This window comes from Hyperolius riggenbachi, chromosome 3 (assembly GCF_040937935.1).
Source record: "Hyperolius riggenbachi isolate aHypRig1 chromosome 3, aHypRig1.pri, whole genome shotgun sequence".
In the NCBI taxonomy this organism is placed as follows: Eukaryota; Metazoa; Chordata; class Amphibia; order Anura; family Hyperoliidae; genus Hyperolius; species Hyperolius riggenbachi.
Window position 1 is genome coordinate 486,179,106 of NC_090648.1, and position 14,485 is coordinate 486,193,590.

At 43.7% G+C, this 14,485-nt stretch overlaps 1 protein-coding gene across 1 annotated transcript; it reads right to left on the minus strand.

Annotated features, from left to right (window-relative positions):
• Positions 1 to 222: 222 nt before the first annotated feature.
• Positions 223 to 13,844, minus strand: LOC137561721 (damage-control phosphatase ARMT1-like). Its single transcript, XM_068273059.1, has 3 exons — positions 13,607 to 13,844; positions 3,906 to 4,071; positions 223 to 1,020 (listed from the first exon to the last, which is right to left on the minus strand). Exons 1-3 carry the CDS (start codon positions 13,840 to 13,842, stop codon positions 259 to 261), a joined length of 1,164 nt encoding a protein of 387 aa, XP_068129160.1. The 5' UTR covers positions 13,843 to 13,844; the 3' UTR covers positions 223 to 258.
• Between the last annotated feature and the right edge of the window lie 641 nt (positions 13,845 to 14,485).

The following is a 14,485-nucleotide window of genomic DNA, read 5'->3' on the forward strand; positions in this document are numbered from 1 at the left end:
CCCTAAGAACCCCCCTATGAAAAGATGGGCTAGTCCAAAATCTGTCAGTAATTTCAGATTTCTACTACTTACTGTAAGTGCTGCAACATAGGAGAAAAGTCATTTATGGCTCATTTTACTCTAGGAGAAATGTACTTATTTGTATGGGTTTTAAATTTTAAGATTTTCGTGACAGTTCCTCTTTAAGTACACTAAATAAAATATATTGATGAACAAGTCATATCAAAATCATTTTTCTATTGGGTGCTAGGTAATTTATCACACCGCAGGGCTAAACTGGATGACTCCATATTTCCCAGACACCATCCAATCAGATTCTGCGGCACTAAGCTTCTCTCCGACTCCGGGCCGGAGCCCGACCTGTACGTCAGCTTTCAGAGTCCTGATGCTGCACAGCGGGGCGGGGTGGAAGGTGTTCAGCGATTGAGAAAAGGGCGTGGTGAAGTCCCACTTCCTGTCTCCGGTCAGCTTCCTGTAGTTCAGGTCTCCTTTAATCAAAACCAGGTTGGACTTCTTTAATTCCGCGTACAAATCCGGGGCCACCCCCTCCATGCTCCAGAACTCATGCGGCAGGGTCCAGAAGAGGTTCTCGTGATACACCCAGGAGCCCTTCTTCAGGTTTTCCTTCCAAGTCTGGCCACACTTTGACATCCATCTGTGGTTGGCTGCCAGCAGCTGCTGGATTGTCCAATCAAAGTCGCGCTTTGTGGTGTCCGAAACAAACCAAGGGAAGCACTTGGCGTGAAAATGAATTTCAGTGGCCAGGTTCAGAGATAAGATGGCATCGGCTAAAATGAAATCGGTGATCAGCTCAAATCCAGCATTATCAAGGACGATGTCGACTCGGGTCTTTGCGTCTTTCTCTGTCCCACTGCGACTGAGGATGTTCCAGAGGGACACCATATCGTCCACCAGCACAAACGGTTTGAGGGACTCGAGTGAGGCCAGAATGCTGGACTTCTGAGAGTTGTCCTGGCCGCCAGAGATAGAGAGGTCACATTTATTTCCCCATAAGGACACCTGGCGGAGGGAGAGAAAAAGCGTCATAAAAAAAAACTCCGTGAGGCATCAACCCCCACTTACACATAAAAATGGTTGATGCGCCGCATTATTTTACCTAATTTATTAACCTGCCTGGCGGTATTATTATTTCCATATAAAAGCCGTGCATTTTTTTTGCACACTTTCAGAACCTAAGGCTGTAGACAGTGTGAGCACTTTGCTTTTCTGACCATCAGCACTTTGAGCATTTTTTTAAAAAATGCTCCCATTAACGTGCATTAAAATTGCAGTAAAAACACTGTAAAATTGCAGGGATCATGATTTCTCGAAAAATCGCAATCGCAGCAATTTTACCATGATTTTAATGCAAGTCAATGAAAGCATTTTTAAAACCGCACAGAAAATTCCTGATGGTAAGAAGAGCGCTCAGAGGGCCAGATTTATCAACAGTGTCTGAGACAAAATATTGGTAGGTCTTTAGAAATCCATGCAGAACTGTCTCAGGCATCTTAAAGGGAACCAGAGACAAGGCACCCTCATGTATTTTACCATATATATCAGTGGGAACATTAGAGAAAACACCTTCCCTTCTCTCTGTTTCATTATTCACTGCTCAGCTTGCTTCTTATCAGCCCTGATAAAATCCCCGACTGAGCATTCCGTCTGGCTTTGCTCAGGAATCTTTATAGCTGAGTGTCTTCTCTGATGTCTTTTCGAACCCAAGCCTGCCCCCTTCTGGCTCTGCTATAATGATTCCCCAGCAAAACCAGACTGAATGCTCAGTGCTTATCCCTTTCATTTGCCAATAGCTTAATCATTACGAATCACAATTAACCACTTCTCTACCACGGGGTTTTTCACCTAAAAACCACAGCAATTTTCACATTTAAGGGAGGCAAGGGTTAATGGGCTTAATGGGGGTATAATTTATTTAAAAAAAACCTCACTGATGCTGATCAGTCACTAATGCTGTGTTAGTTATCTGAGATCCTCTCACGAGTGATCTCAGTAACTGTAACAGCATAGTGACTGATACAATGTTTACACACATTCTGCATGAATAAGCACTGTCATTGGCTTTGTGAACACATGTTCACATCAGCCAATCACAGACCAGCGGGTGCCCGACGCGTATGCACGTCCGCATGCACGCGAACGCGATCGCGCACAGCAGGAAAATAAACAGGAGTTGCCTATCTACGCCCCTGTGACTCAGGTGAATTTTAAAGGGGCGTAGATAAGCGTGGCAGAGGTTGTTAAGTGGTTAAATGATCTATATCTTGTTTTTTTCACCACCAATTGGGCTTTTTGGGGTTGATATTTGTTTTCAGTAATTACTTTATTTTCTATGCATTTAGAGGGAAAAACAAGGAAAAAATGGAAAAATGAACTATTTCTCCAATTTCATCCCCTATAGTTTTAATATAAACACTGCTACTGTACATAAAACCCACACATTTTATCTGCTTATTTGTTCTGGTTATCACAAGATTTTAATTATGTCCCTAATACAAAGTATGGTGACAATATAGTATTTGGAAATAAAGGTGTATGTTTTCTTTGTTGGTTTTTTTCACCACTATTTTCACGCGCACAGCGGCAGCAGCACTGTCAGCACTTATAAAAACGTCCTGGAGCCATTAAGAGGCTCTAGCAGGACATTTTTATAAATCAGCATGTCATTAAAGCGGAATATAACCCTGCATTTTAACTTTGCTCTAAAACATTATTTACAGCATATTATATGCAACCAGCATTTTTATTACTAGACCAGCATTGGAAGGGTTACACACAGAGCTTTAAAGTTCCCTGGAGAGAACTGCTGCCGCATCCGAAGTTTAGATAGATACAATTAAGTAAACAAAATGTAACAAGTGTGGAATGTGACTCACTCTCTCTGACTGTGCAGGAGCTGGAGGACAGCCAAAGAGTGTGTAACATTCCTCACTTGTTACATTCTGTTTATTTAAATGTATATATCTAAACTTCTGCTGCTGGGAGCAGTTCTCTCCATGGAACTTTAAAGCTCTGTGTGTAACCCTTCCAATGCTGGTCTAGTGAAAAAAAAATGCTGGTTGCATATAATATGCTGTAAATAATGTTTTAGAGCAAAGTTGAAATGCAGGGTTATATTCCGCTTTAAGTGGTTAAGAACAGAGTTGGGGAACACTGCTTTAGACCATATCTATGATCTATGGGGATTATTATTATTATTATTTAGTATTTATATAGCGCCGACATATTACGCAGCGCTGTACAGAGTGTATATATATATATATATATCTTGTCACTAACTGTCCCTCAAAGGAGCTCACAATCTAATCCCTACCATTGCCATATGTCTATATTATGTAGTGTAAGTACTGTAGTCTAGGGCCAATTTTTTTTTTTTTAGGGGGAGCCAATTAACGTATCCGTATGTTTTTGGAATGTGGGAGGAAACCGGAGTGCCCGGAGGAAACCCACGCAGACACGTAGAGATCATACAAACTCTTTGCAGATAGTGCCCTGGCTGGGATTCGAACCAGGGACCCAGCGCTGCAAGGCGAGAGAGCTAACCACTACGCCACCGTGCTGCCCCATCTGACATCTGAATCTTTCAGGATTTTAAGTTTAAAATCAGAAAGAAATTACGCCTCTTACAGACTATAAAATCTGTACAAAAAAAAACAAAAAAATCAGACCGCCAAGGAAGTTTCTTTCTGATAAGTTATATGTCGATTTACAGAAAGTTAGCCCAGCCTCCTGGAAAAATGTACTTATCTGGGAAAATTAGCATTAGGGGAGTGTTTGCTGGGCATCAAAAAATACTTCAGCATACTCTTCAGACCATCTGATTGGCTGGGGAAATATTGCAGAAACAATCACACACACTTGTCATATATCCTGGCGGCACCACCTACCTGCAGCAGCTTATAGAACTCCTCCTGGCGCTGCTCTTTGCTCAGGCTGGGAATGTCCCTCTTCCTCTCCTGTAGGTGAGTGCAGAGTGCTATGATGGCTTGCTGCGACTGGAAGAAACTCTCGTTCTTCACCGCCCCGAACACATCGAACTCTGCGATGGGAGGACTGCAGGAGATAAACGGTCCGCATGTAATCACCTTTCACGTACTGAATACCCTGCAGATTTTCTTTTACAGAAAGCACTGAAATCTACTTCCAAACAAATCAAAAAACGTCTACATATGAACCTCGAGAGCCCCTCAATCTACTGCAGCACATTTCGGTTGTAAATTTGTTGATTTCTGATCTAGTCACATGATCGATCAGATTTTTCCTGCTTTTCATTCAAAGAGTATTGCGTTATTTCCAAAGTTAGCGCTACAACAGGATCAGTGGTATATGGTATTGAACAACAGATGAATTTTTTCTATTCGTGACAACAGTAGTAGTATACAATACTCCTCAACACACTTTCGGCTCTTCAGCACTATAAAAATGGTATAATATAACAAACTATATATACTAATAAAAGTCCGAAGTTCATCTAGTCATAAAACAACAGTCTCTAGGTTTGTATGCGCTTCTAATGGGTGTCAGTTCCACCATCTGCATATATCTCTTGTTATAATAGTTAGCGCTCCACCTTGTATAGCATATACATCAATGCCTCTTGTATATAATTGCACTCACCCTGTCCGTTTGACCACTATGAGACTGGTCAAAAAACTCTCTTGTGTGATCCGCCTCGATCAAGTCCTCTGTTCGGCTACTCCCTCCTGTCACTTTCAGCCTTCGTCGATCTATATGTATCTCATGGGGTGAAAGAACCTCACAAAGTACAGTTCCGTTTGTATAAAAAATAAACTTTAATGCTAAAAAGTTGCACTCACAATGTGTTGGAGCAATAACAGCACTCAGAGTTTTGGTTACGGGCTCTCCCCCGTGCCTCCCGGTCAGGCTCGTTGGGTCCGCTCCGCTTCCCGCTGGTTGTCCGCACGATGTGGTGAAAAGGCTATTTGTTTAGCTGGTACGTTCCCCACGCTGTGCTCTCCGTGCTTCCGACAGTCCGAGGTAGCTCCACCCTACGCGTTTCGTCACTCCGCGTGACTCATCAAGGGCGTGGTTAGCTACTCGGCTGTCAGTTTACATAGGCTTTCAGGATACGCCTTCCGCATACGGTGGCCGTTGTGCACGCCATCGCTTCCCCCCGTCACGCGCATCTCATTGGTCAGTTCTTCTGCCTCACCCGGATGTGCCCGTAGTGTGCGCCTCAGTGTAGACAGCATACAGGCTGTCATTTCCCCCTCGTATTTTGAAGAACTTAACAAAAATGAAGTCAACATTGAATTAACCATGGAGGCAAGTAAAAAAAAGCGTAGGGTGGAGCTACCTCGGACTGTCGGAAGCACGGAGAGCACAGCGTGGGGAACGTACCAGCTAAACAAATAGCCTTTTCACCACATCGTGCGGACAACCAGCGGGAAGCGGAGCGGACCCAACGAGCCTGACCGGGAGGCACGGGGGAGAGCCCGTAACCAAAACTCTGAGTGCTGTTATTGCTCCAACACATTGTGAGTGCAACTTTTTAGCATTAAAGTTTATTTTTTATACAAACGGAACTGTACTATGTGAGGTTCTTTCACCCCATGAGATACATATAGATCGACGAAGACTGAAAGTGACAGGAGGGAGTAGCCGAACAGAGGACTTGATCGAGGTGGATCACACAAGAGCGTTTTTTGACCAGTCTCATAGTGGTCAAACGGACAGGGTGAGTGCAATTATATACAAGAGGCATTGATGTATATGCTATACAAGGTGGAGCGCTAACTATTATAACAAGAGATATATGCAGATGGTGGAACTGACACCCATTAGAAGCGCATACAAACCTAGAGACTGTTGTTTTATGACTAGATGAACTTCGGACTTTTATTAGTATATATAGTTTGTTATAGTATACCATTTTTATAGTGCTGAAGAGCCGAAAGTGTGTTGAGGAGTATTGTATACTACTACTGTTGTCACGAATAGAAAAAATGCATCTGTTGTTCAATACCATATACCACTGATCCTGTTGTAGCGCTAACTTTGGAAATAACGCTTTTTATCTCAGTAACTGTACAAGCAGCATAACAATATGGATGCATTTGAATATAGAGATAAACGTAATACGGATGTAGAAGCTGTTTTTAAAGTAGAGGAAGACATTCAAGACATTGTAAAAAAGGATGTAGAGGAGAAGTTTAGAGCTCTAGAAAATGTTCTGATAAAAGAACAAACTACATGGTGGGATGTAGCCTCTCTAAACAAGTACATTTCTAAGGGGGTGGTACCGCAAAAATGCAGGTGGGATGTATCCCCAGACGATGGTGAAGAAGATGAGGAGAATAATAAGGAGTGGGAGGAATTCTTTGACGGGTGCGGTGTAGGTTTTATGGAACTATTAAGAAAGAGGAAAACCAAGCGGCTGGAACCCTTGGGTAGAGAAATTATGGGAATAAAAAACGATCTGGAACCATACAAAGAGAACGCGCTTTATAAAACGCTCTCAGAGAGGACATGTGAAATCCTGATCAAACAGGAAAGGGAGATAATCATAAAAAAGAAGAAGAAAATTTACATTTGATTGGAATGCGTATAAAATGAAGAAAGCCTATAAATGGCAAAATAAGACAACACTAATAACAGCAAAGGACATACATATACGCAGACCCATAATAGGGGAACAAGGAAATGGAACAATACCAAAGAGAAATGTACACCCCATTAATAATCTACAACAAGGAAATAGCGTGGGGCACGAATACAGAGAACCCGCGCCAAACCCCCAAACATTTAGAAATATGAACAAAGATCAGGAAGTAAGGAGGGATAACTATAACCCAAATTACAATCATCGGAAAGATCTGCATCCGAATAGACAGTATAATATACCTATACAAAACAAATATGATCCGTTAAGACATGAACAAAGGTATCAGCCTTTTTTAGGGCCGAACCAGGGATATCACAAACCACCGTTGAACCCCAAGTGGAGACCGGAGTACGAACACTATTACCAACCATCACCAGGAGGAAACAAGAGAAGACAAGAAGGGGGGTACGAGGGGGGAGGCGTATACAAGAGGAGAAGAGAGACATAGGGAAAGGTATATACAATATCTCAGGGGTCCCCCTGAACAAAGAAGAAACTAAAATGCTGGACCAAGGACTTAAACATGCCCCCAATCAACCATTGAACAAATTTGGCACATATGTTGATCTTCAAAAATACACGAGAGTACTGAATATAAAGAAATACTTTTTAAGTAAGGAAGGACCCACAAGCAGAATAAATCCGACAATAGAATACCAACATACAGGAATGAAAAATAGATCTTTGTTTAACCCACAGAATAATATTAACACTAACTGTGTGGATGTCTTCAAGAAGATGGTGGAAAAGGAATTAGAGAAAATACAACCGAAAAAAAACGAGAGGAGTGAGCAATATGGCGAAGGCGATGCTAGAGGAAAAAAAGTTAGTTGTAAGGCCGGCCGACAAAGGGGGGGGGGGGGGGGTGGTGGTTGTTATGAGCCAGGAACAATATGGGGAGGAGTTAAACAGGATAGTAAACGACACAGAAACGTATAGAAAATTGAGAGGGAACCCATGCAGCATATTTATGGGTGAGTTGAGAACACTGTTAAGGGGGGGCCTGACAGAAGGAATACTCAACGATAAAGAATTTGAGTTTCTAACTCCGACAGCACCAAGAACTCCGATTATATATCAGGTCCCAAAAGTGCACAAAAACGTAGAAAAACCCCCGGGGAGGCCCATCATCAGCGGTATAGGATCCCTGACACATAGATTAGGACAATATCTGGATTTCTTCTTACAGCCGCTGGTGTTGGGCCTACCACAAGTAGTGAAGGATACTAAACACATGTTACAGATCCTGAATGACACACTGATAGAGGACAACGATGTACTGGTGACGGCAGACGTTACGTCGCTCTACACGAATATTCCGCACCAAGCCGGCATGGACGCGGTAAGATTCTTTTTGGAAAGGGACACAAATATTAAAACACAACAGAGGAACTTTATCATGGACTTACTGGAATTTGCCCTGACTAGAAATTACTTCTGGCATGATGGAAATTATTATCTACAGATCAAGGGGTGTGCCATGGGGGCGGGGTTCGCTCCCTCCTTCGCTAACCTCTTTATGGGGAGATGGGAACAACAGGTGCTGGGGGAAGCAGAGGATGGCCGAATAATAGTATGGAGACGCTTTATAGATGACCTATTTGTACTATGGAGAGGTAGAGAAGAAGATCTCCCCTCGTATTTTGAAGAACTTAAAGAGAACCAGAGATGAAGCAACCTCATGTATTTTACCTTATAAATCAGTGGGAACATGACAGTAAACACCTAATCTGCTCTTTGTTACATTGTTCTCTGTTTAATTTGCCTGTTATCACCTCTAAGATAAGAATCCCGACTAAGCAGTCGGTCTGGCTTTGCTACAGAATAATTATAGCTGAGACTGTGTTCTTTGCTGTCTTCAAGTCCAAGCCTGCCCCCTGCTGGCTTTGCTCAGGAATCATTATAGCTGAGTCATTATAGCAAAGCCAGAATCAATGCTTAGTCCGGGATTCTTATCTCAGCTAGATAACAGACACTTTTAGCAGTGAGGATGGAACAGAGAGCATGGTAAATGTTTTCTCTAATGTTCCCACTGATTTCTATGGTAAAATACACAAGGGTGCTTCGTCTCTGGTTCACTTTAACAAAAATGAAGTCAACATTGAATTAACCATGGAGGCAAGTAAAAAAAGCATCCATTTCTTGGATTTAAATATTGAAAAAAGGGCAAATAGGCTAGTTACCACCACATACTTCAAGCCAACGGACCGAAACGGATATCTATCAGTAAAAAGCTGCCACCATCCTCGATGGCTGAGGGCAGTCCCAAGGGGTCAGATTATGCGTATACGTAGAAACTGTAGTGAGATGGAGGATTACATTACACAATCACATACCTTACTGGAACGTTTTGTGGAAAAGGGATACAAGGAAACAGATATACAAAAAGAAATTATGGAAATAGGAAGAATGGAAAGGAGAGAACTGTTGACAGATAGGGTCAAAGAGGGGGAGCAGTTCAATGACCGAGTACCTTTTATTAGTGATTACTCAGTACAACACAGGCAGATAGAAAGTATTTTTAGAAAATTTTGGCCGATATTAAAGGAAGATGTAACACTGAAAACAATTTTACCAGAGCAACCAAATTTTGTATATAGGAGAGCAAAAAATCTCAGGAATATTTTAGCACCAAGTTGTGTGAACCCACCAAGAGAAGTTACCCCATTCTGGCAACAAAAAGGCTTCTACCCATGCAGGGGATGTGTGGGATGCAGGGAGGCAACACCAGTAAGATGCGATGAGGTGACATCAACATCCAAAGGAGGCACCCTCAAGATAAGACAGAATATAACCTGTAACAGCAAAGGGGTGGTGTACCTGCTTTGGTGCCAGTGTAACCTCCAGTATATCGGAAGAACGACAAGAACATTGAAAAGAAGAGTAGGAGAGCACATTGGTAATATCAGGAGAGGTTTTAAAGAACACAGTGTATCGGAACATTTTAGGATCTATCACCAATCAGACCCTACGACACTACGATTTTGTGGAGTTGAGAAAATGAGATATTCATGGAGGGGATCCAATAAAGTAAGAGACATATCCAAAAAGGAAACAGAGTGGATCTACGCAATGGGCACCTTACAACCGAGGGGACACAACATTGACATCGACCTGAACTGCTTTATAGCTAACAGTTAAAATGGAATAAAATTAATTAGAAGAATTGACCAACTAATATCTGTAATATGAGGTTTGACCACAAGAGGGCAGTGTTAGATATAGGAGAGAGATAGGATTCTAATAACACTGGCATGGTTTGCCCGTTTTTTAATATATACTCTTAACACTTACTCATTTTATAATTTATATTCACTCATTTTATGCATTAATCATGTTTTTTAAATGTATGTACTTTGTATGTAACCTTTATGCATTTATGATGACAAACGAGCTTTCCCCTATGCCAAAACGGAGGGGGAAATGACAGCCTGTATGCTGTCCACACTGAGGCGCACACTACGGGCACATCCGGGTGAGGCAGAAGAACTGACCAATGAGATGCGCGTGACGGGGGGAAGCGATGGCGTGCACAACGGCCACCATATGCGGAAGGCGTATCCTGTAAGCCTATGTAAACTGACAGCCGAGTAGCTAACCACGCCCCTGATGAGTCACGCGGAGTGACGAAACGCGTAGGGTGGAGCTACCTCGGACTGTCGGAAGCACGGAGAGCACAGCGTGGGGAACGTACCAGCTAAACAAATAGCCTTTTCACCACATCGTGCGGACAACCAGCGGGAAGCGGAGCGGACCCAACGAGCCTGACCGGGAGGCACGGGGGAGAGCCCGTAACCAAAACTCTGAGCGCTGTTATTGCTCCAACACATTGTGAGTGCAACTTTTTAGCATTAAAGTTTATTTTTTATACAAACGGAACTGTACTATGTGAGGTTCTTTCACCCCATGAGATACATATAGATCGACGAAGGCTGAAAGTGACAGGAGGGAGTAGCCGAACAGAGGACTTGATCGAGGCGGATCACACAAGAGCGTTTTTTGACCAGTCTCATAGTGGTCAAACGGACAGGGTGAGTGCAATTATATACAAGAGGCATTGATGTATATGCTATACAAGGTGGAGCGCTAACTATTATAACAAGAGATTCATTCAAAGAGTACCCACCACCAGGAGAGCCTGTGTGGAGCCAACAAGCAGGTCCAGCATTTGCTTCAAGCAGAGAGTGGGGCGATGTCTTTAGACTGCTCCATACTGCCATATATAACCCTGGTCTTCTAGTGGAGGTGCCGAGTTCAGGCTCCATTCCCACCATGCTTTGCAATGTAACAGCAGCAAGCCTGACATCACCACCAGAAACTAGCACTATATCTCAAGAGCCTATAGGCACAAAAGACCTGACGCATTTTACTCCACCATTCTGCAGTAGAGACGGTAAATGACATGCTGCGTAATATGGTGGCGCTTTATAAATCCAATAAATGACAAAAATGCTAATAATTCATGCAAATTTCAAGCTAAACGGAATTGTAAGCATTTCATTAACACGCTCTATTTTGGAAGAACAGGGCCTTCTGGGAGTGGGGGTGTCGCCAAGCTGCCACTTCCCAACATGTCCATTTAAGACTCCAGAACGGGTGTGGTCAAGGTGTCACTCTGGGAGTGGGGGTGTAGCCAAGCAGCTGCTTCCCAATATGTCCATTTAAGACTCCAGAACGGGTGTGGTCAAGGTGTCACTCTGGGAGTGGGGGTGTAGCCAAGCAGCTGCTTCCCAATATGTCCATTTAAGACTCCAGAACGGGTGTGGTCAAGGTGTCACTCTGGGACTGGGGGTGTAGCCAAGCAGCTGCTTCCCAATATGTCCATTTAAGACTCCAGAACGGGTGTGGTCAAGGTGTCACTTCACTTCCTTCCAGTGGAACAGCAGGATTTAACCATTTTATCCATCCCCAGGCCAACATTTTTATTCTGTCCCACCTTTTAAATATGGCAGCCTGCTTTCTCTGTGTAGTCACCTGCCCATGTGCAGCTGCCCCTCTTACATTACATGCTTATCCTCCGCTTCCATGTGTAGTCTCCATTTGCAGTAAACCTAACCCCCTGAACAGCAGCTCCATTGGGCTATGGCTTTTGTTGTCCTTGAAGTAACTGGCACAACTAGTGAAGGAGGCACATAGTTCCAACACTAAGCTCCAGTGCCAGTCAGGGGAGGACGGGGATACACAGCAGCCTGGGTCATGTGACTAAGCAAAAAATCCCTAAAATTAAGACATAGATGCTTTTCTGTTAATGACTGGGACACATTCTATGGTAGTACTCCTGGGGTGCACAGGGCAATGATGGTAGATAAACGAAAGGTGGAGATGAAAGTGAGACTCAGAGTTGTAAATTGTGTCCACCCTCCCTACCTGAGGTGCTCACACTGGCCAAGTGCCACTAGACAGCTACCACTAGTCATGTCACATGACTAGAGATGGCGAAGTAGAAGTTGTAGCAGATTATCTCTTCCTGGGATGGAAGATATCTGCAGATGGTGACTGCAGCCATGAATCGATTGATTATGCCAAGTGGTGACACTTGGTACGACAGCAGACACAGGATTGAGGGCGGTGGCCAGGAGTCGCAGTAGCAGGACAGGTGAGATTTTACACTGCACGGGCACCGGGGTGGTGTGTGTGGGGGGGGGGGTCGGGGCTGGGGTCTTGAAGAGACATTTACATTTGGTAGGGCAGCTAGGCAGGTGGCAGAGTCACTAGTCCGACTTTTGACAGATTTCATGCTGAAATCAGGTCTCTCTCCAATTAGATTCCATCACAGAGAAATCTGTCTCTTGGTCGATCTGCCCATAAATTGCTAGATGTTTGGGCACCTAAAGAGAAGCTTGTTGCTTTGGAGGAAAGCTATGGCAAACTTGGACAAGATACTAAAGGACAGAGATGTCACCTCACCAACAAAGATTCAAGCACTTTATTATTAGTGGCCAGAACCCCGGTAGTTAGAGCCATGGGGCTTGAATCATAAAAGAGTGATAACTGATAGCATGGCCGTGCTATGCAGTTACCACGAGATCTGACGCGTGCGAAGGTTTGCGCGCGTAAAGGCTTACGCCAACGTGCTAAACAAAGGTTTGTCATTTAGCACGCGGACGTAAGCCCACACGCGCGCAAACCTTCGCGGGATAACTGCATAGCACGGCCATGCTATCAGTTATCACGCTTTTATGAATCAAGTCACTGGTCTTCCCAGCAGTAACACATGGCTGCGAAAGTTGGACCATAAATAAGGTCATGCGTAGAAAAATGTATACGTTTGGACTGTGTGTGTGGAGAAAGCTACTGAGAGTTCCCTGGACTGCCAGAAGATCTAACCAGTCACTTACAGAAATAAGGCCAGAGTGTTCACTAGAAGGGATGATACTACTATTAAAACTCAAATACTTTGGACACATGGGCCCATTCGCAATTAACTTTTTCACTTGAGTTTTCTCCCAGGTGAGATTTTCACAACTTGTAAATAAAATGCCTTTTATACCACCAAAAAGCAAACAAATGCTCAGAATAGTTTTGACAGTACCTTTTCACCCAGTTTGTGGATTTTTTTACCATTGCAAAGTGCTAAAAAGTTCATTAAAATTGAAGATAAAAAAAATTACTTCCTAGGAGAAAAAGTGAATTGCAGATGGGCCATAATGAGAAGACTGTATTCTTTGGAGAAATCCTTGACGCTTGAAAAAATTGAGGGCAAAAGAAGAAGAGGAAGGCAGAGGCTAAGATGGAAAAGCTATGAACATGCCTATGCAACAGCTGAAAGAAGCTGTGATTGACAGACACACCTGGCATGCCAAAGTACATATGATCAGGAAGAGTCGGAGTTGACTAAACAAATGAGGAGAAGGATAGATGGTTACAGTTGGCCAGTCGGAGCAGAAAGGGGAGGTACAATCTCTAAGTCTCACGCCACAAACATGGACACATACACAGACTGGCGTGTGAAGAAATCCTCACCTGAACACCATCCCTTCCTGGATTCGGCGGTACATGTAGCACTCTACGTACAGCCAGGGTGACCGGAACCAGCTGGGCTCCTCCCCCTCATTCAGCAGAGTTCGCTGCTGCTCCAGGTACTGGTTCCATAGGTGGGTATCCGGCCAGTCACTGGTCAGTGGCAGGATGGGTTTATCTGTCTGCATCTCGTTCCGCAGCTTCGAGAAGAAAGATATCGCCTTCTTTTCAGCTTCCATGCCTGCCTGTAACAAAGAACAGCAGGGTCACTTCCATGCAGTATAATAGTCCTTCGCTAGATCCTTTCACTGCTGATTAAAGCGGACCATACACCCAATAAAGAGCACCTGTAATAACTCAACACATAAAACCATTAAAAGGGATAGCAATTTTTACGGTAACTTTCCTGGCTTCAGCATCAGAAACACTTCCACTACCCTATCTATATATTGCTGTATATTGGTAAGTAGCCCTCCCAGCGATAATTATTATAGGCTATGATGTCATGCAGACCAGTGTTCTTCCCAAGGCCTATCAGTCGAGTGCTACGCCCGGCTAATTTTGTCGAGCGCTTGGCTGTCATTGTCTCTCTTGCTCACTCTCCTCCTATCAGAACTGGCCTGAAAATGCTACAAACCTGAGTCATGTAATTCAGGCAGCATTTTGTAGGGGGCAGCAGCGCTGTACTCTGGTATAGCAGACAATCTTCCTCACGCTCTCTGCTGCTGACAAACTAGGAGAGAGAGAGAGAGAGAGAGAGAGAGAGAGAGAGAGAGAGAGAGAGAGAAGAGAAAGAGAGAAAGAGAGAGAAAGAGAGAGAGAGAGAGAGAAAGAAAGAGAGAAAGAGAGAGAAAGAGAGAGAGAGAGAGAGAGAGAGAGAGA